The sequence below is a fragment of the Manacus candei genome, unplaced genomic scaffold (genome assembly GCF_025592945.1).
Source record: "Manacus candei isolate 608988 ecotype Guabito, Panama unplaced genomic scaffold, ASM2559294v1 h1tg000046l, whole genome shotgun sequence".
NCBI lineage: Eukaryota > Metazoa > Chordata > Aves > Passeriformes > Pipridae > Manacus > Manacus candei.
The window spans coordinates 16,904,425-16,923,509 of record NW_026138094.1 but is presented as its reverse complement, the minus strand read 5'-3'; the positions used below and the strand labels follow the sequence as shown (position 1 = coordinate 16,923,509).

Genomic DNA, 19,085 nt, shown 5'->3' with positions numbered 1-19,085 from the left:
ATCCGATCCGATCCGATCCCATCCCATCCCATCCCATCCGATCCCATCAGATCCGATCCCGTCCCATCCCATCCGATCCCATCCGATCCCATCCGATCCCATCCCATCCCATCCCATCCCATCCGATCCCATCCCATCCCATCCCATCCCATCCCATCCCATCCGATCCCATCCCATCCCATCCCATCCCATCCCATCCCATCCCATCCGATCCCATCCCATCCCATCCCATCCCATCCCATCCGATCCCATCCCATCCCATCCCATCCCATCCCATCCCATCCCATCCCATCCGATCCCGCCCGGCCCCGCCGCCACCGCCCCTCGCCCCCCGCGCCCTTCCCGGCGGCCCCCGCGCGCCTCCCGGCAGCCCGCGCGGCGCCGGCCGAGGATGATCCACGAGCTGCTGCTGGCGCTGAGCGGATACCCCGGGGCGGCCTTCACCTGGAGCAAGCGCGGCGGCCTCCAGGCACGGCACGGCACGGCACGGCCCCTGCCCCTGCCCCTGCCCCTGCCCCCGCCCCCGGCCCCGCCCCGGCCAAAGCTCGCCCTCGCCCGCCCCTCACCGCTGTTGTCCCCCCCAGGTGTCTCAGGAGCTGCCATTCCTCCACCCCAGCGAGACCAGCGTCCTGAACCGGCTCTGCCGCCTCGGCACCGACTACATCCGCTTCGCCGAATTCGTGGAGCAGTACACGGGACACGTACAGCAGCAGGTGGGGCCGCCGGGCCGCGGTATTTCCCGGGAAGAGCGCAGCAGGTGTCAGTAAGGCCAGGCTGCCCCGGACACGTGAGTGTCCCGCGGCCCGTGGCCCGTGGCCCATACCCGCGCCAGCACTAACAAATGTGCTTTCCCGAGCGGCGCTCCAGAAAGCTCAGTGCGGTGCACTTATGGGAGGGTACAGAGCAGTGAAAGATGGACAAAATGTAAAATCTCATTCTTGAGGAAGTCTTGTAATAATTTGTGGCCACAGCAGACTGGCCAGGGTTTGTGAACTGAATAGGATGCTCATGTCTACCTTGTAGTGAGTCCTCATCATGGTTTGTGAAGAGCCTTGAGATCCAAGAGGCATGCTTAAGTGAAAAGAAGCACTGGTACCAGTGGTTCCCAGCACTTGCATAGGTCCACAAAACTTTGCTCAAGTAACTTTCCTTGTGACAAGGTTGTATTTGTGGTTTTGATCACTTTATGGTGGGATAAGGTGCGTTTCAACACGTTTGGAGCCCTGACTGCTGCTGTGACACTGCACAGATACTCTGTTACTCTTCAGACCTACACTAGGGTGCTGATGCAGTTTTTATTGTTTGGTTTCAGGACCATCATCCATCTCAGCAAAACCAGAGCGGATTACATGGCATTTATTTGCGAGCCTTCTGCACAGGTCTTGATTCAGTGCTGCAGCCATATCGACAGGCACTACTTGACCTAGAACAAGAGGTAAAGGAGAGAGATGTGGAACAAGAGGCGGTCATGCTGCTGACAGATGGTGGAAAGCTGCCATTTCTGCAATGCGTATGCTAAGTAGTAATACCTAAAATGAGACAAGGTATTTTCCTTTCCACATGAGGGTTGCCTTCCAAATTATTCCTGTGAGATGCCATTGTAAATTAGTCTTTATCCTAATAAGTGTTAAGTCCCCTCTTCCTTCAGTTCAGTAGGTGCTCCATCTGTGTCAGAGCCCAGTCTCGTCTCAGACTATTGTCTCCTGTTTTCAATTTTAAAGGTTTTGCTTAATCTCCTCTAGATTAATAGCTGTCATATCTTGGGTACTGTGACCATCCAGTGGTTGTCGTAATTACTTTTCATTAATTGCTTTATCCTTACAGTTTCTGACTGACCCGCATCTCTCCATCTCACATGTTAATTATTCCTTGGACCAGGTATGTCATGTTAATAAACAGGTAGTGTTCTTTGGTTACTCTTATCACTCATTGAGTCTAATAAGAAAACATATGGGATAAAGAAGGGTTAGTTTGTCATGTCATACCATTTCTGTCTAACACCTCTACATTTGTAGTCCCTTAATCATGCTCAGAGGATCACCTGCACTTCAACACAAAGCTTAGGTCCTCCACCTTGACTCTCACACATTCCTCACTGCCTGTGTTTAACCTGAACTACTTCTGGAATATAACTTCATGCATCTTGCTCCAGTGGAGGGAGGACATGCTTCCGAGAGGTTTTCATGTCATGTTTCTCATTTGTGGGGAAAGCCATATAACAGTTTCATTAAATTGCTGTGTTTAGCTGCTGTCCAGACTTACTCAACTATAGTGTTTTCTCTCTGTCTTGCATAACAACCTAATTCAATATTTTGCTCCTTGTTCTGCAGTTTCAGTTACTCTTCCCCTCTGTAATGGTCATGGTGGAACAGATCAAAACTCAGAAGGTACAGTAGAATTGCAGCTAGTTTCTCTTAACAAGTTTCCTCTTTAACTGATAAAGTTATTGCTGCTTCCATCCCAGACTTTTAATACTAGCAAAGAATGTGGTTTGAGTAATGGATGCCCTATTACTAGTACTACTGTAAGTACTGAATAACTATTTTGCAAATCTGTTTACACTGGATTTGACTTTTTTCCATTGTCAGTATGATCTTTGATGACTTGTATTTTATAGTCACAATGCATTTTATAGGACAAGATGCTGTTGGTTGGAATTTCTTCTTTCCTGAATCGGTTTTCTCTGACTGTCACTGGAAAAAAAAAAGATGCTTACATTTTGTTAAGCAAAAGTTTTGACAGAAGCTTGGGTGTAGAGCACACATGGAGTATGTTACACCCTTTTTTCTGTAAGGCTTGTTCAGTTTGCTAAGGGATTTTCTTGTGAGCAGAAAGCGTAGAGTCTAAATGTATGAAAAGGTCAGTACAGATCCAAATAACAGACATAATGTAACCTTTAATTTCTGCAGATTCATGGATGTCAGATATTGGAGACAGTCCACAAACATAGCTGTGGGGGGTTGCCTCCTGTTCGCAGTGCTCTTGAAAAGTATGTAGATACAGTAAAACTATTATTTCATTCTTCTGTAGAAACTGGAGTTAGTGTCAAAGTATTTATCTTACTTGTTGAAACAGTACATGCAAAACAGCCTTGCATGATATAAAAGTAGGAGTAGCATGCAGGGAAAACTGTCACAGTCCCCATTATTTATCTAAAGCAGGCTTATGGTGGGAGTTAAAGTTTTTTCCATGCTTTGGGCTAAGGGCTCAGAAAAGTTTAGACCCAGTATTTTTTTTTTCTTTTAAAGTCTACAGGAACTGCTTTGCATATGATAGACTTGTTACTGATTTTGATCCTTCAAAATGATAAATGTGACTGGGTGAGCGTTGTGATGTTTGTATGTCCTTGTGGAGAAAGTCAGACTACTTAAAATATAAGTTGTGTTCACGCTGAAATGTAATTGAGTAGAAACAGCAGGAATGGGAAGCCACTGCAAACTTATACCTCTGGCTAGCAGATTTCTGTGGAGGAGAAATAATCAGAGGATATGTCAGTTTAGTTTTGCACCTTTTAGCTTTGTCCACTTTTCTATATTTGAAAAAAATTATAAAATTCCACATTAGCCATTTAGCACTTGCCATACCTCCAGGCTGACTGACTGGACTTTCCAGAATGATGTACAATAAGGTTTTGGTTACTGCATTCAAAGGTTCCATTGTCTGTTTGTCTTGACCTCAGGATTCTGGCTGTGTGTCATGGAGTCATGTATAAGCAGCTCTCTGCCTGGATGCTTCATGGATTGCTACTAGACCAACATGAAGAGTTCTTTATCAAACAGGGCCCCTCTTCTGGAAATGCCCCTAGCCAACCCGAAGAAGATGACGATGACTTAGGAATTGGGGGACTTACAGGAAAACAGCTACGAGAACTGCAGGACCTGGTAAGAACTACAAGTCATAGCTTGGCATGTTTTGGTCCTTAGGGAACTAAAGAAGAAATATATTGTCGTCTGCTTCAGTGTGAGCTATGATAGACTAGACATATATTGAGGCCTGGCAAGATGGTAAATCAGGGTAATGAGGTAATGTAGTAGCTTGCTGCTAGGCATAAGGGACAGAGACATCTTTTGGCACAGTTTATAATCTGAGGGCAGAAGGCCCTACAGATGGAATCTCTGTAGATGCTGATGTTAAGCGATTGGAACTGTTGCACACCCCTGCTCTTGACTGACTGGTTTCTCGTTCCTTATGGTCAAGGCTGTGATCTATAGTAGTGTGAGCAATTGCAAAGGAAAGGGTGTGGGGAGCTTTGCTGTTGACTTGATTCACACCCTTTCTCTGGGCAGCTGGGTCAAGTACCTTTCTTGCACATCCATTAGTTGTGCAAATGTTACCTAACACGTTAGTGCTACTGACAGTACTGGTGGAAAATGTGCTCTGGAGAGTCAAGAGGCTGCTAAGCCAGGGAGCGACCTGCCGGTACACTGGTGAAATGCAGTAACTCTTCCTGTAGATGCCATACCATTAGAGTGCCCTTGTGCAAAGCAGCTTTCTCAATGCAGTAATCTTCCATACTTTGAGCATTTGAGTGTCTGAATAGAGATCAGTGAGGAGCAACTGCAACTCTAATTCATGCTCTGGTTTACGGTGAGAAAACATTTCATGGACACCTATGGTGTTAGTGTGCTGCATGCAGCTTGGCTGTGAATGCACAGAAGATTCCCCTCAAAACAGCATGTTGCATACTAATTAAGTACCCTATGCAAATAGTCTCTGCTGAAAACAGATTACACACAGGCAAAAACAAGGGAAAACTTTAGAAGGCAGTTAGTGAAAAATCTGTTATTTCACTGTATCACATAAAGGAAGACTGTGAAAATTGGTGAGTCTTCTAGGGCCATGGTGGAAAATGTGGACATTAAGAAGATAACACCTAGACATCAGCCTTATTACCTCCTTTCTTCAGTATTATTAACTAATGGTGTTGGCAATTCCTCAGTCAAAGAGCAGAATAAGAAATCCTGAGTGTTGATGGGAGAGACCAATAAAATATTTGGGTATTGCCTCATCTAAAAGTGTCAGTAGAATCTATAGAAAAGAATTGCCTACCTCTTAATGTTGGCATTAACATATATATATAGATATATATATACACACACTTGTACTGAACTCTTCTGTTGAAAAGAAAAGTCTGTAGATGGCAAACGTTCTCAAAAATTTTTCAGGATGATGTTTTTTTGGATTATGGACTACTGAAACTAATTCTCCAATAACAAGAAAGCCAAATTAAATGATCAGCATTGCTTCTCTGAAGGAAAATCTTGCCTCTGTACTTGGAGTGCTTTATTAATACATCAGAAAAAAATTAATAACTTACTGTATTGTTTTAAACAGCTTTCACAGGAGCTGAGAAAATTGCCTTATTTTTGCTAGCAAGCCTTTGGATCTGTACTTGCTCACTAGTGGAGGCATTTACATTTGACCTGTATCACAAGTGTTCTAGAAGTGTTAAAACACAGGAATGGGTGTAGGGGAGGATTATTTTTGGTAATGCTAGTTAACATTGTTATAGCAGCAAAAGGACTCGTGTAATGCAGTTTCAATAATAATTCCTTTTGCTGATGTAACTTCCTTTGGTACAGCCAATTTGCTGCTATTCCACAAAGGTTTAGCTTCTCCTTTTTCCACTTCTGCTCCACTCTCTGATGGAAGCAACATCTCTAGAGATATCTGCTAGCATACTAGAAGCATAAGGAAGTTTACTGGCTTACTTAAATGATACAAATCAGTTTTGCTGCCTTTCTGCTTACTTTCAACATTCTTGGATGCCCCCTCACACACACACACATACACACCACCCTTTATACACCTCTTCTACACCTCTGGTTTTCTCACACTGGTTTCCACTTGATTTCTTTTCCCTGGTGCCTCTGACAGCGCTTGATTGAGGAGGAGAACATGTTAGCTCCATCTCTAAAACAGTTTTCTCTGCGAGTAGAAATGCTGCCTTCATACATTCCTGTGCGGGTTGCTGAGAAAATCCTCTTCGTGGGAGAATCTGTACAGATGTTTGAGAATCAGAATGTTAACCTGACCAGAAAAGGTAATGAAAATCTTTCTTGCAACCTCTGCTCAGTTATGACTGACTGACAAGTAGTTTCCAAAATGCTTTCCAATATTAACAAATTCCTCAACAATCACTGATGATTGCCTGATATTCTTCAGACTATATGATGGTTGTGCCAGGACAGAGCAGTGGTCCCAGTGTTCTGCTTCTGATTCATTCCCAGGGAGCAGTATAAGAACGGGATGTGTAAATAACACCTTCCAAACACAGTCTCCAAATTTCCAGCAGCAAGTCACCATGTGATTTGCTCTGGATAAATAAAGCAATTGCAAAGGTCTTGTTTTCTTTTCTGTTTGCATCCCTGTCCCTAAATGCTGCAGATAGACACAATGGCACATCTTGCTGTGAGTGTATATGTTGCAGAATGGTGTCACAGTATTAACATGCATCCACAAACACAAGAAATTCATTTGCAAGGTGGTCCCAAAAGTTGCTGTGGAAGACAAATTATCAAGATGGAACCTTGAAGACAGCAAGGGAGAAGCAATTCCAGCTGATGGTTCTCTTTGAGAGCCCGATAAGTTTACATTGGAGCTGGTTTGGGAAATACATTCTTACAGCAACTGGGGAGGACTGCTGTGGTGGCTCTATCTTGAATTTGTCTAAGCAAAAGTACTTAAATTACTTGAGTGACATTACAGAGGACCAATTCAACTGGACTGTTTTCTTGCCTTAGCAGCAGCAAGGTGAAAAAAAATTGCTCTCCTAGCTCAGCTGGTTAAAAAAAATGTCCCCAAGTTCAAACAATAGGACAGATTTGAAAGAAGCAGGGATAGGGGGAGAACCAAACCAACTTTTGTTTTGTGTTCAAAGATCTAGCTCAGTCCTAGAAAAAGGGCTGTCAGCAACAACCATTTATGTAGAAAATATCTGGCGTTTTTACTGATACCACAGCACTGCCATGGCAAGTATCTATACTGTAACTGTATTAGTAATCTTGTACCTTGGTACTTTGAGACCTGCTCTTCACGTTCCTTGCCAGACCTGAGACAGTGCTGCCTGGACAGCCTTTCTGCCTCACTGTGCTGGAAGGGGTCTGCAGGTCTCCAAATGGCATTCCTTTTTACTCTCCAAAACACTTCTCATTGCTGCCCAGGCTCCATCCTAAAAAACCAGGAGGACACTTTTGCAGCAGAACTACATCGACTCAAGCAGCAACCACTCTTTAGTTTGGTGGACTTTGAATCAGTGGTTGACTGGATACGGAGCACTGTTGCTGAGGTAAGCCTCCTAGGAAGGGTAACTGCTATGCAGGCTGAGGAGCATTTAAGTTTTGTGAGTGACTGGGAGAAGGGGGCTAACAAGCATGTGAGCATGCAGGTAGCTTTCATGTTCTTACGGGTCTCAGAGCTTCATGTAACCCCAGCTTCTAATGACAAAAGGACATTAACAAATACCATGCACTTTCATGGGTGAAAGAAGGGAGGTTTTTGTATATTTTTTATTTCCCTTGAAACAGCTCCAGAACTTTTCATTGTGCTTTTAGTATAATAGATGGCATCTCACTGGATATATTCTTTGCTTTAGCAATTTTTAATCTTTTTTTTAAGTTGTGGTGGGGAGGAGAACCTGAGAAGATGGGGAGGTTAGAAAAGTGAGAACAAAGCTGAGGTGGAACCTCATAGGAATTCATAGGAATTTGCCTTTTTTTTTTTTTTTTTTGTTCAAGGATCTTCATGTTTCTTAGGCAGTTTTTTGCTGGTACATATCAAGAGTTCTAACTAGTAGCACGGGCTGCTACACAGGACTCTGTGTTCTCTTGTGCTTTATATAGCATTGGCTATAGGTGCTTTTTTGTATGCATTGCAAGTGTTTCAAGACAGCTACTGTTCTCTCTGAGTGGGTAAGATAATTCTGAGGGGAGGTCTCTTTTTTTGTTTGGCTTTTGTTTCCTCACTAGCATCTTTGGAAACTGATGGTGGAGGAATCGGATTTACTGGGACAACTGAAGGTAATGTAACTGCTTGTTTTTGCTGAAGCAGCTTCTTTCTTTCTTTTTTAAATAGCTCTTTCCCATTAAATACTTTACTGCCTTCTACTCTGGGCTTTCTTCTTTTAGATAAAGTTGTTTTCATTTTTCAGGTCTCAAGAATGAGCACAGAGTGATAAAGAGTTAGAGGGGTATGTGTATGTAGTTTTGTGGTTTGCATCTTGAAGCAAAGGCAGTGTTGACTCTTTGGTCAGTGAATGAAATTCAGAACTCTCCAGCTGTGTTTTGAAATGGCAGAAATTGTCCAAGCAATAATAAAAATGGGTGCTATCAGCTAGGATGCTTAAAATTTCTGCTCATTTTGGTATGTTTAGATACAAAAAGTTTATCTTCACAGATTATAAAAGACTTTTATCTTTTGGGAAGAGGTGAGCTGTTTCAGGCTTTCATTGACACTGCACAGCACATGTTAAAGACGCCACCTACGGCTGTAACTGAACATGGTGAGTGTTGATTATTCACTTATCAAACTGTCCTCACTGGGGTATAGCAGGAAAATGGTGAGCCATGTCCAGTACAGGAGAGCTCTGTCTTACCTTCTAGATGATATCATTAGTTTTGAGACAACAGCATTTGTAAACTAGAATGTCTCACAGAGTGAAAACAACCTCTCAGAAACTTTCAGATGGCAGGTTTCTCCCCATATTTGAAGCTGGAATTAAAAGAAACCAGTGGCAATAGTGCATCACTGTTGTCTTTTACGGCTGGGCATAAATAACTAATGGGTGCAAAATTAGCACTAGCTGCATCATCTTGGGTTGATACGTGTGTTCTCTTGTTGTCAGATGTCAACGTTGCATTTCAGCAGTCTGCTCATAAGGTGCTGTTAGACGATGACAACCTTCTTCCTCTTCTTCACTTAACCATTGAGTATCACGGAAAGGAGCATAAAGGTATATATACTTGCATTTTTAGTAGTGAGTTAAGATGGGAGATGATGACCTTGTTTTCAAATCCTGTTGCTCTTCTCTAAAGTTAAAGAAATACTGATTTTGTTCCCTTTATACCCCAATGTGATGGCTCAGACTGTTTTGGCTCTTCTTAATTCTGTTCTCTCCCTTTCCCCTTTTCTTCCTTGCCATGGCTGTATTGACAAAGAAGATAATGTAATTCAGCACCTCATTTGTTTTCAGATACTTCTCAGACTCGTGAAGGGCCTTCCCGGGAGTTATCTCCTCGTGAAGCCCCCACATCCGGATGGGCAGCTCTGGGCCTTTCTTACAAAGTTCAGTGGCCACTGCACATTCTCTTTACCCCTGCTGTTCTTGAGAAGTAAGTACTAGATATGGTCTTTGTATATTCATCTATATGTTCCCTGAGCTCAGGCAATCACTAATGGGGTTTTTTTCTCACTGTGGAGAGAAAGGTAGAGTTATAATACTTCATCTTGCTCTCTGAACCTTAAAATGGCTCTTTTCACTTAAATATTGAGACTATTTGTAATGATAGTAAGACCTACAAGATGCTGACAGATCTGCACTAATTTACAAACAGTGCTACTTTAACAATGTTTTCACTGGCAGCTCCCCTCCTTACACCAAAATTAACTCTGTATTTTTTAGGTCAGTAACCAATAAAAGCAGAAATCTTACTCTGAGATGGACCATCACCTGATCTGCCCTATCTATTGACAGGCAGCCACCTCCTGTTTCTTTTTCCAGTCTTTCATTATGTTCTCTAATACCTGCAGCCAAGGAAGATTTTAGCCTTAAACAACTTTGTATTTTTTTTTTCACTGTAGGTACAATGTTGTGTTCAAATACCTGCTGAGTGTGCGACGAGTCCAGGCTGAGCTACAGCACTGCTGGGCTCTCCAGATGCAACGCAAACACTTGAAATCGAACAGAACGGATGCCATCAAGTGGCGTCTGAGGGATCACATGGCTTTCCTTGTGGACAATCTTCAGTATTATCTGCAGGTCAGTATTTACAGAGTAAGACAAACTATCAGTTAGTCAGGAACTGGCAAAAATGCTTGGAGGGAGCACTGGAGACCTGTCTTTCAGGTTTCAGATTCTTTCTACTGTAAGGAAATCAGAATTTCCTTTACAAGTCTACACTTATTCCAAGATCCCAGACGTAGTGTTACAATTAAAAAGTTTTTGGACTTGTGATCCAGTGAGTGCTACTAGAAATGCAGGAGTTCTCTAGTGGCTCCAGTGCTACTAAACATTTGTGAGAAACCACAGACATCTCTGAAGGATCATCATTAAGATGCCATCCTGGTTTCTTCCCTTGCCTCTTATGTGAACTCCACTGTGAGTTAAGTTTTGGAGTTTTTTTGGTTGGTTGGTTGGTTTTTTAAAGAATTGAAAGAAGCCATATTCTGACCATTTGAAGTCAAAAAAGAGACTTTTCAAATGTAAACAGCAGTTACTAATAGCATGTCTCTGTGAGAATTATCTATCACTTTGTTAATAGCTGTAACAGCGAATTGATGGGGCCTGGCTTTCTAGCTTCTCCAGAGTATCTCAGCTCTGGCTGAGCTTTTGCACTGCAGCCTTTGCCCTAAGATTCCAGATAGCATCTCCCAGTATAAGATTCAGAGATTACTACTATCAAATATCTTTGTTTACATGCTGGTTATATACTTTTTTAATAGTTAATCTTAAAGAAAGTGACCATTTCCCTTTCTACATAGATATTACTTAGGCATCAAAAATGTCCCCCCCATTATGTATTGCTGTTGTCTATAATTCCCCATTCATCGGGTGGCGAGAAGGGGATCCTCAGCCTCTAACATATGAGTAGCAATAAGCAAGTTTCTTACGCAAAACTTCTGGGTGGTCTGATACTAATGAGATATCTTTACATATCCATCAGGTGGATGTACTGGAGTCTCAGTTCTCACAGCTTCTGCAGCAGATAAATGCCACACGAGATTTTGAGAGTATACGATTGGCTCATGATCATTTCTTAAGTAATTTGTTGGCTCAGTCTTTCATCCTCCTAAAACCTGTAAGTAGGTCTAGCTTTCACCTTTTTCTACAAATTCTCCAACTGCCCTAAGAAACACACCTTTTTGAACAGATACGACAAATCATATCTTTTAAAACAGATCAGTGATAATCTCCTGCAGAGCACAGACTACAATTCTAGGAATAAGGCAGGTTTAAACTGGAACAGATAATCAAATTAAGATCACTTAATTTACAGCTGGTGAGCGTGAATGCTGCATTCCTGGCAATTTAAAATCAAGATTATTTCAGTGTTCACTATTTTATCACTATATTTTTATCACAGGCCATTTTATTAAAGAAGTACTAATTAGCATAATTCTGGGAACTGTATTCCTGAGGGACTCGTGCTGAAATGCACTAGACTAGGAAAAATTCTCTCTCCTACTTTACTCAAGAGAATAAAGACAGCTGAGATGTTCTGGAGTAGACTTTTAAGGGTCTTTTTTCTTTTAAGAAAAAATATGTTATAATGTTGCAGTATTTTTATAAAGCTTTAACCTCACAGAAGCATTCCCAAAGAAAGTTAGTTTCAATGAAACAGTGTCTTTTTGCTCAGTCTATGAGACTATTATAGCATAAAGATGGCAGAATACCAACTATCCAGTCTGGAATTTTGATGTGTTCCAGTAGCTACATCTGTGAAGCATTTGGCCTTTCCTAACACTCCTGAATGCAAGTTACCTTGACCAACTGATACAAAAAAAAAAATTCCAAGTTTAGTGAACAGTGAAATCAAAGCCTTGAACCATAGCTCTTGCTGGTCTTTCTTCTTCCTTCTTCATCCTGAAGCTGCAGTGAATGACCTGCTGGTTGGACAGGAAAGCCAGTGTTCAACTACTCTGCATATGTGGATGGCTCGTGCCAATCCTGTTTCCCCAGTAATGTCTGCAGAAGGTTGGAGGGAGAGGGGAAGGGCAGGGGGGGAGATACAGCATAACATTTAAACCCTTTCTCGATAGAAAACCTTACAGAAATGCTACAGATACTTTAACATCTTCCTTACTGATTAAAAAATATAGTATCACAACATCTTGATTATGTTGCATATGCTGCAACTTTTTGGGTACCAAGAACTGCTTTCCTTGTGTTTGAATCTGTTTCAACTACTATCTTGTGTTTTTTATCCCATGCAGGTTTTCCACTGCTTAAATGAAATTCTGGATCTTTGTCATAGTTTTTGTTCTCTGGTCAGTCAGAATCTGGGCCCATTAGATGAACGGGGAGCTGCACAACTCAGTATTTTGGTGAAGGTGAATCTGTGTTTCTGTGGATCTGTTGTTCTTCCATGCAAACATTTGCCTAAGCAGTCATCTTGGCTTTAACAGTTGTAGTACAAGAGTGTAAGCTGAGATGTTCTATATGAGGACTTGTAATTATTTTAATCAATCAACCGTACTTAGGCTGGAAATTCTGTGTGCACAGAGAGGAGGAATGTGGCCAGATATTGGAACAGAACGAGGCAGGTATTTGTTGGTGTCTCTATCCCTCCTTTAGGATAACTAACACCTAGGAGTTCTTGTGGGTCACAGCTTACCTTATCCTGGACCACAAGGATCACTTCTCATGCAGTGCTTCTTTTCGTCAGGCTGTTAAAGGACTGGTTGGGCAGAAACAGAGATTAAAGGCTTGCTTGCTTTCTGAGAGGGCCCAGAACTGACTTCTTCTAATTTGTAGGGATTCAGTCGTCAGTCATCACTTCTCTTCAAGATTCTCTCTAGCGTTCGGAACCATCAGATAAACTCTGACTTAGCTCAACTGCTGCTACGCTTGGATTATAACAAATACTACACCCAGGCTGGAGGAACCTTGGGCAGGTAGGAATATCTTCAGGGTTGCTTGTAGCGTTATCCTGAGGTACTTGGAAATACAAAGCCATTTTTATTGATTGCTTCTAATTATTTTGGCTTACCCAAAGTGTTGCTAAATACCATGACAGAGAAGTAACAAACCAGCATGAATTAATTTTGGGGTTTCATATGCCTTCTCCCTTTTATTTTGGCAGGAAGTTGAACAAGCTGCTAGCTCATATTGGCTGAAAAATGCCCATGTGGGTTGATAAAGGGAGTTACTTTCAACATGTAATTAATACTTTACCCTTCTCTTGCAGTTTTGGGGTCTAAGTACTAAGACCTTTCCTTCAGGATGTGACCAGTGATGCATCAAGCAGTGGAGACTGGTGCTCTTGGACAGCTGGGAGAGTTTGTGCTCAACTTCTTTGTAGCTGGCTCTTGCCTGGTGAACTACTGTTTCAGAAGGAATTGGCAAAGAAGTGTCACTTATGTGAGGCTGCCCAGTGATTGCGGGAAGCTACTCTGTTTTTTCTGAACTAGTAAAAACATGCTTTCTGCAGCTCCACATATTCTTAAAAATGCTTCTAAGGAGGCAGTCTGTGCCTCTTCAGAAAGTGAAAAAGCAACAAAAATTATAATGTCTTGACTCTTCAGCTGGACTATGCTCCGTTGCAAGTTGGAGTATGGAGAAAGTAATCTATTGTCCTTGACTATGAATGAAGTTTTAGCTGTATTCAGAAGTTCCACTTGTGCAGTAAACCGATTTACAATACACAATGTCTGCTGATCAAATACATACTACCTGGTAAATGAAACAAGCAATAGCAATTTTCAGTTGAGGTGAAGGGGGAGGGAAGAAGGAATAGATTTCAAGAATCTCTTCTCATGCAGTGCACTATTCTAGCATATCTGTGCAGGTGAAAGAGACACCAGTGATATCACATGCTTTCTCTATACAATTTAATACATTTTGTGTGCTGATACTACGTGTGCCTAGACAAAGCAGGAGCTTTGCCTTACTCAAGTACCAAGCACCCTGTGCCAGCAGAAAAGTGCACTCACACTGACCCTCATCAGACATTTCCCTGGGGTATCTGTCTGCTCCACCTGGGCTGTTTTCATTCCAAACTAGTTAAGAGTGCTACTACTGACTACCCTACTGTACCGAAATAAAACCATTTTGTCATGCAACTGTATGGAATATTGTCAATATCTTCCCCCCAGTGCAAAGGGAACAGAGCGCCATAGCTATTCTCTGTCAGTGAAAAGCAGTATCTTGCAGAAACTTCTTGCCTGTTACTAAGATTTTGTAGCCTTGCTACAACAAACAGACTATCTTGCTGCAAGTCCATTTGAATGACTGGCAGAAGAGAGCCCTCCAGTCCATCACTGGGGTGTTGTATCAGGTTTCCAATTTGAACACAAAGACTGCCAGGAAACCAGCCTTCTCTTCAAAGGGTTTGTATTTGCACACAGCTGCAGCTCTACACTAAAGTTTCATGTCCTTGGGGGAGGGGGGGAAATCCTCTCTGCTCACTCAGAAAGACACAGGAACAACAGCCAGCAAGTATAAGACCTGGCACCTTCCATGCACTACAGCTGTTCATGGTAGGACTGTAGCTAATGCAAAGTTTAAAATCCTGTGACCGTGGAAAAAGCTAGAAAGCGTGTTGAAGTTTGGATGTGGGATTTACAGAGCAACACATTCAGGTGTCTGAGCTAGGAAATGATAGAAGAAAAAATACACATTAAGAAAAACTTTACACTTCTGAAGCAGGGGACTAAAGACTGAACATGGCTGGATGGAGGCCTGGGTGCACCTTCAGCCTATAGCAATGTTAGAGTGAAGAGCTTTTGCCTTTATGCCAGCTGAGCGCTAAGATGAAGTGCCTGGTTGTGAATGCAGAAGCTCAGAAGCAGATGATTTATCCCGTTACCATTTAAAGATACACAGCACTTACATGATCTTTGAACCTCAAGTCTCCCAGCAGTTTAGTTGTCCAAGGTTCTTGAGTCTCTATCTCTACTTAGGTAGTGCCAGTCTCCACTAAGGCAGGTTAATAGCTATATAGTCACTACAGGAAAAAAAGAGGTAGCCAAAACAAAATGACACTTTGTCCTAGAAATTCATAGCAGTCACTTAGCAACACCTTAATGAAATCAATTGAAAAGAACAACAGCGAACTGGAGAAGTACAGAACGTGGTATTCTTCCAACAAACAGAATTGCTGCTGCCCTGAGCTTTATGGTATTTACTTCTGTAAATACAGGCTGCCAATGGAATATGCCCCCTTCCTTTATAATCGACTTTGTGTTGAGGTCAGCCTTTACCCAAAGTAGAATATTAGTGCTATTCAGCTCAGAGAAATGTAAGCATTTCTTTTCTCTTTGTCCTCCTTTTCTGAAGACATTGCCCTGGAATAGGTTTAGATAAATGAGGAGTCCCAGCAGATACCACAAGAGATTGAACATTTATTTAATCATAAAAGTCCAGCAGATAAAACTATATACAATAATCCATGCATACTGCCCATTTCACAAATATTTGAAATCCAATTAAAACACAGTCTGCACAACAGTTGGGGCAGCAGGGCAAAGTTTTCATTTAGTTGGGGACATAGTCATGTTTATATTTTGGATGCTGCTTGTAGCCTACTCTCTCCCCAGCAATAAGGCTCTGGATCACCCACTCTTGCGAGACAACAGGCAGCCGTAAAGCTTCTGCACACTTCAAGACACCAGCTGGGCAGGACAAGTCAGTCACCACCACATCATAAACACCCAAAGCAATATCTGCACAGGAGGAAAGACAGGCATCTGTCAGGTGAAGAAAGAGGATCTGCTCTGCAGCAGCAGATCATAGAATCACTGAATCCTAAATGATTTGAGAGGGACATTAAAGCTCATCTCATTCCACCCCCCTGCCACGGGCAGGGACACCTTCCACGAGACCAGATTGCTCCAAGACCCGTCCAACCTGGCAGATCCACGTATTTTACCACTATGAATCTCTCTTATGTGTCTTTTCATTCCTAGGCAGTGAATTCTCTTCATACATGTTAATACAGCAACCCCGCACCTTGCAAGTAAAGTATTCCTTTTAGTCCAGGTAAGAGAAAACCAGTAACCAACATTACAGGCAGGACACTGAGTCCTGACCTCAGGCTGGGCATACTAAAACGTACATCCCGTATGGAGAAGGAGATACAGCTAAGTTGAAAAGGACAAGGAAGTACAATTTGAGAGGCCCACAAAAGGTCCAGGAGCAACTCTTGCCTATTTCCCCCTTTCAACATAGGCTGGAAGCTGACAGCTTGTGTTCTGAATTGCTGCAGCATCTTCTCTGCAAAGACAGGTCTCCCAGATGTAATCTATATAAAGATTACATTCAAGTAGAGAGTTAATATCTTGCACTTTGCCTTCCTTTCTGCTTATAGACAATCTTGTAAGACATTCTAAATGGTTTTAAACCATACTAGAGACCACTAGCATAGTTCCCTGAGAAACTAGCCAATGAGTACCTTTGTTGTGAGCATTTGAGTAATGCTGTTTAACAGATGCTGCTCCCCCTGTCATGAGAATTTCAGACCACAGATCCAGGAAGCTCTGTTGCTGGTCTGACACCAGGAGAACCTTTAGGTCATGAAACAGGTTTTCTCGTGGGTGCCTGTAAAGAGAAATGCAGACTACTAAGAATACCTAGTAGTCTAGTCACCTGATTGGCTCCCATATTGGTTCTTTGAATATTTTGTGTACAATGACCCGGTCTTTTACTACCCCTCCTGAATGGATTATCCTGTTTATAGAGAGTAAAACAGAGCTAGACAATAACGGTGGGGTGTGTTTGCAGCAGCCTAAATCTGAAGTTAGGCTAGGCTCTTTCTTAATCCAGAACCACCTTTCTTGTACAAATCCAAAATGCTTCCACTTCGACAGGTCTGAGCAGGAAGACATCAGTCTCCGGCCCAAAAGCCTACAGCAATTTACAAACTCTGTCTGCCCCTCAACTTGCCTGAGGAGTCTGACCTGGCAACTATTATCTCAGAACAGACCTACTGGATTAGCCTCCACAGAAAATGCAGAAGCTAGCTTCAAAACGTACCAAGGAAAAAATGAGTATTGCTCTCTTTTATCCATTTCTGAGCAATTAGAGAAGTTAGCCACATGTGTGGGAAGCCTTTCCTGAGTTCTGTCTTCCTCATGAGAAGACTGATTCCTTTCTTACTTCCCAGAAGACTGTCTTTTTTGTGTATATAGCACCCATATGTATTTGGCACTAGAGGTCACAGTAAATCCAAAGAAAGAGGTGGAAGTGCTGTTCCTATATGGAAGGAAAAATATGGGGAGCAGTACTAGGGTCACCTTCAGTACCTGTAGATATTCGAGAGCCTCCCAAGCGTAACACTTCTTTTGGAGATTCTGTGGACTCAGATCATGGTTATTTGGCACTTACCATTCTACCAATTTTTGCTCCTGGAGGCTATATCCAGCTGGTAAAAGGTAATTCCGATAATTTTGAAGCTCGTTAGCATGACAGCTATCATGGACCCAGATATGAGAGACACAAGGGATCCCGCTGGCAAGGCACAGCAAGTATTTCCGAGTTCGACAATGCTGGTCCGCAATTAAAAGACACTGATATGCTGCATTACACTTCAAGGGAGATAAAGAGATATGTAAAAAGGAGACAACGCTTGCAAAAAAACCCAGAAATTATCCTGCTGCTAAACACTTTAAAGAAGAAAACAACTGAAACCCTGATTTTTATAGCCTTGTTATGTGAAAGATGAATTAGATAAAGGTACTATTGATTTCGGAACCTGTTTAATAATCACCTATTCCAAGCTCTGCAGTTCACAGGGAAAAACTCTGCCTAATAGTTTTTGCATCATAACCCTCTTCCAGATGAGATCATTTATTTGTTTGATACTCAGTAAGTCACTAGAGAAGACTGCTTCCTCAGGCAAGACGCTCCAAGAACAATTTACCCTCTTTATTAAAACACTCTACATTTAAGTAAAAGCAACACCAAATTAAATTAGTTGTCCAAGGAGATCTGGTAAGTGAAGAGCTCTACCTCTAAGTGTTCTGAGGCACAGACCTGTGGTGAGACCACATCTGCACCCACTCCTAGGTTCTGCAGTACACCGAAAACACCAGACATGCTGGAGCAGGCTCAGCCAAAGACCACTTAGAGGTCTGGGCATTGGAACACCTGACACACAAGAAGAGGCTGAGAGAGCTGAACTTCTTAAAGCTCAAGAAGGGAAGGGTTGAGTGGTCTTATTAATGCACATTCATGACTGATAAGAGGGTGTACAAAAGATGGAGCCAGACTATTCTCAATTTATCTACTCAAAGGACGAGAAGCAACAGTTACAAATTGAAATAAAAAAATTAAATAGAATTTCCTCTAATTTTTTTTAAATTGGGGGTGATCAAACACAGGATTAAGGTGCCAGAGAGGCTGTGGTGTTTCCATCCTTGAGGATACTCAAAACACAACTGGACAAGGACCTAAGTGATCTGCTCTATTTGATCTTGCTTTCGGCAGAGAAGTTGGACAAGATAAGCTATAGAAATTCCTTCCAATCTCAACTATTCTGTGACTGTTATTCTAGATTAGTAAGTGAACCGTTACCTGGGTTTCATTGAAGTCTTCCAGGATGTAGCCAGCTCCCGCTTGCAGCTGTTGTGCTATGTAATGTTTGTCGTATGGAGTCACGTCTAAAAATTCTACGGCAGAAAGTTCAGTTTTTGACTATAATCTATCTGCTTATGTTCCCACACCTCAGTCTACAGAGTCCTCATTGATTCCAGTAAGGGACCCCAGCCTTTCTCCCAACAATATCTAGATAAAACCCTTGGAAGAGTCAAAAAAAAAAAAAAAGGAGGCAAAAGAAAGGGTAGTACAGCACTCGCCAGGTGAGCACCTTGTGACTTTTTTCATGTTGCAGTTCACTGCATGGAACATAACACTAGCAAAGGCAAACTGGAGCAACCCATACATGCTTTCAAGTTCTGTGTTTCCCAGCACTATCCCTTAGCTCTCAAAACCTTCCTTCTTACACTATACTATTCTGACACCCCTGATCTCACTAATTTTCACACCTTTCTTAGCTTGCTGAACAGCCCCATGATCACCACTGAGGTTTGCCACATCTTAGGCCAAAGATCTAAAACAGAGACCAAGTCTTGGGTCCTTTCTACAAAGGATTAAAGAGCAAAAGGGTAAACAAGCACTTACACAAATGTCTGATCAGACAGCATCAGGCATT

At 42.2% G+C, this 19,085-nt stretch overlaps 2 protein-coding genes across 6 annotated transcripts in view; one reads left to right on the top strand and one right to left on the bottom strand.

Annotated features, from left to right (window-relative positions):
• Positions 1-338: 338 nt before the first annotated feature.
• On the top strand, positions 339-13,998 carry TUBGCP4 (tubulin gamma complex associated protein 4). The gene is made up of 18 exons (XM_051796753.1): positions 339-469; positions 585-713; positions 1,313-1,435; positions 1,825-1,878; positions 2,331-2,387; positions 2,910-2,989; positions 3,680-3,881; positions 5,878-6,043; positions 7,164-7,288; positions 7,968-8,018; positions 8,395-8,500; positions 8,843-8,950; positions 9,191-9,329; positions 9,799-9,976; positions 10,881-11,015; positions 12,151-12,267; positions 12,692-12,831; positions 13,125-13,998. The coding sequence occupies exons 1-18, from the start codon at positions 392-394 to the stop codon at positions 13,135-13,137; spliced, it is 2,001 nt and encodes a 666-aa protein (XP_051652713.1). The 5' UTR covers positions 339-391; the 3' UTR covers positions 13,138-13,998.
• Positions 13,999-14,102: 104 nt separating this feature from the next.
• Positions 14,103-19,085, bottom strand: part of TP53BP1 (tumor protein p53 binding protein 1) — a 28,824-nt gene continuing 23,841 nt past the window's right edge. For 4 of the 5 annotated variants that reach the window (XM_051796710.1, XM_051796713.1, XM_051796711.1 and 1 more), the window contains 4 exons: positions 18,449-18,543; positions 17,261-17,460; positions 16,329-16,474; positions 15,243-15,600 (listed from right to left, as the gene is read on the bottom strand). In XM_051796710.1, coding sequence (XP_051652670.1) covers positions 15,413-15,600; positions 16,329-16,474; positions 17,261-17,460; positions 18,449-18,543 — 629 coding nt within the window. In that variant the 3' untranslated portion in view covers positions 15,243-15,412. Of the gene's footprint in view, positions 14,883-15,242; positions 15,601-16,328; positions 16,475-17,260; positions 17,461-18,448; positions 18,544-19,085 lie in introns of those variants that run through there. The other variant, XM_051796714.1, reaches the window with a different exon arrangement.

Excerpts from the sequence above, each read along its gene's own strand:
- TUBGCP4 (XM_051796753.1), top strand. The coding sequence starts at position 392 with ATGATCCACGAGCTGCTGCTGGCGCTGAGCGGATACCCCGGGGCGGCC. Across the intron at positions 470-584 it reads GCAAGCGCGGCGGCCTCCAG|GTGTCTCAGGAGCTGCCATT; the intron begins GCACGGCACGGC and ends TGTCCCCCCCAG. Across the intron at positions 9,977-10,880 it reads ATCTTCAGTATTATCTGCAG|GTGGATGTACTGGAGTCTCA; the intron begins GTCAGTATTTAC and ends CATATCCATCAG.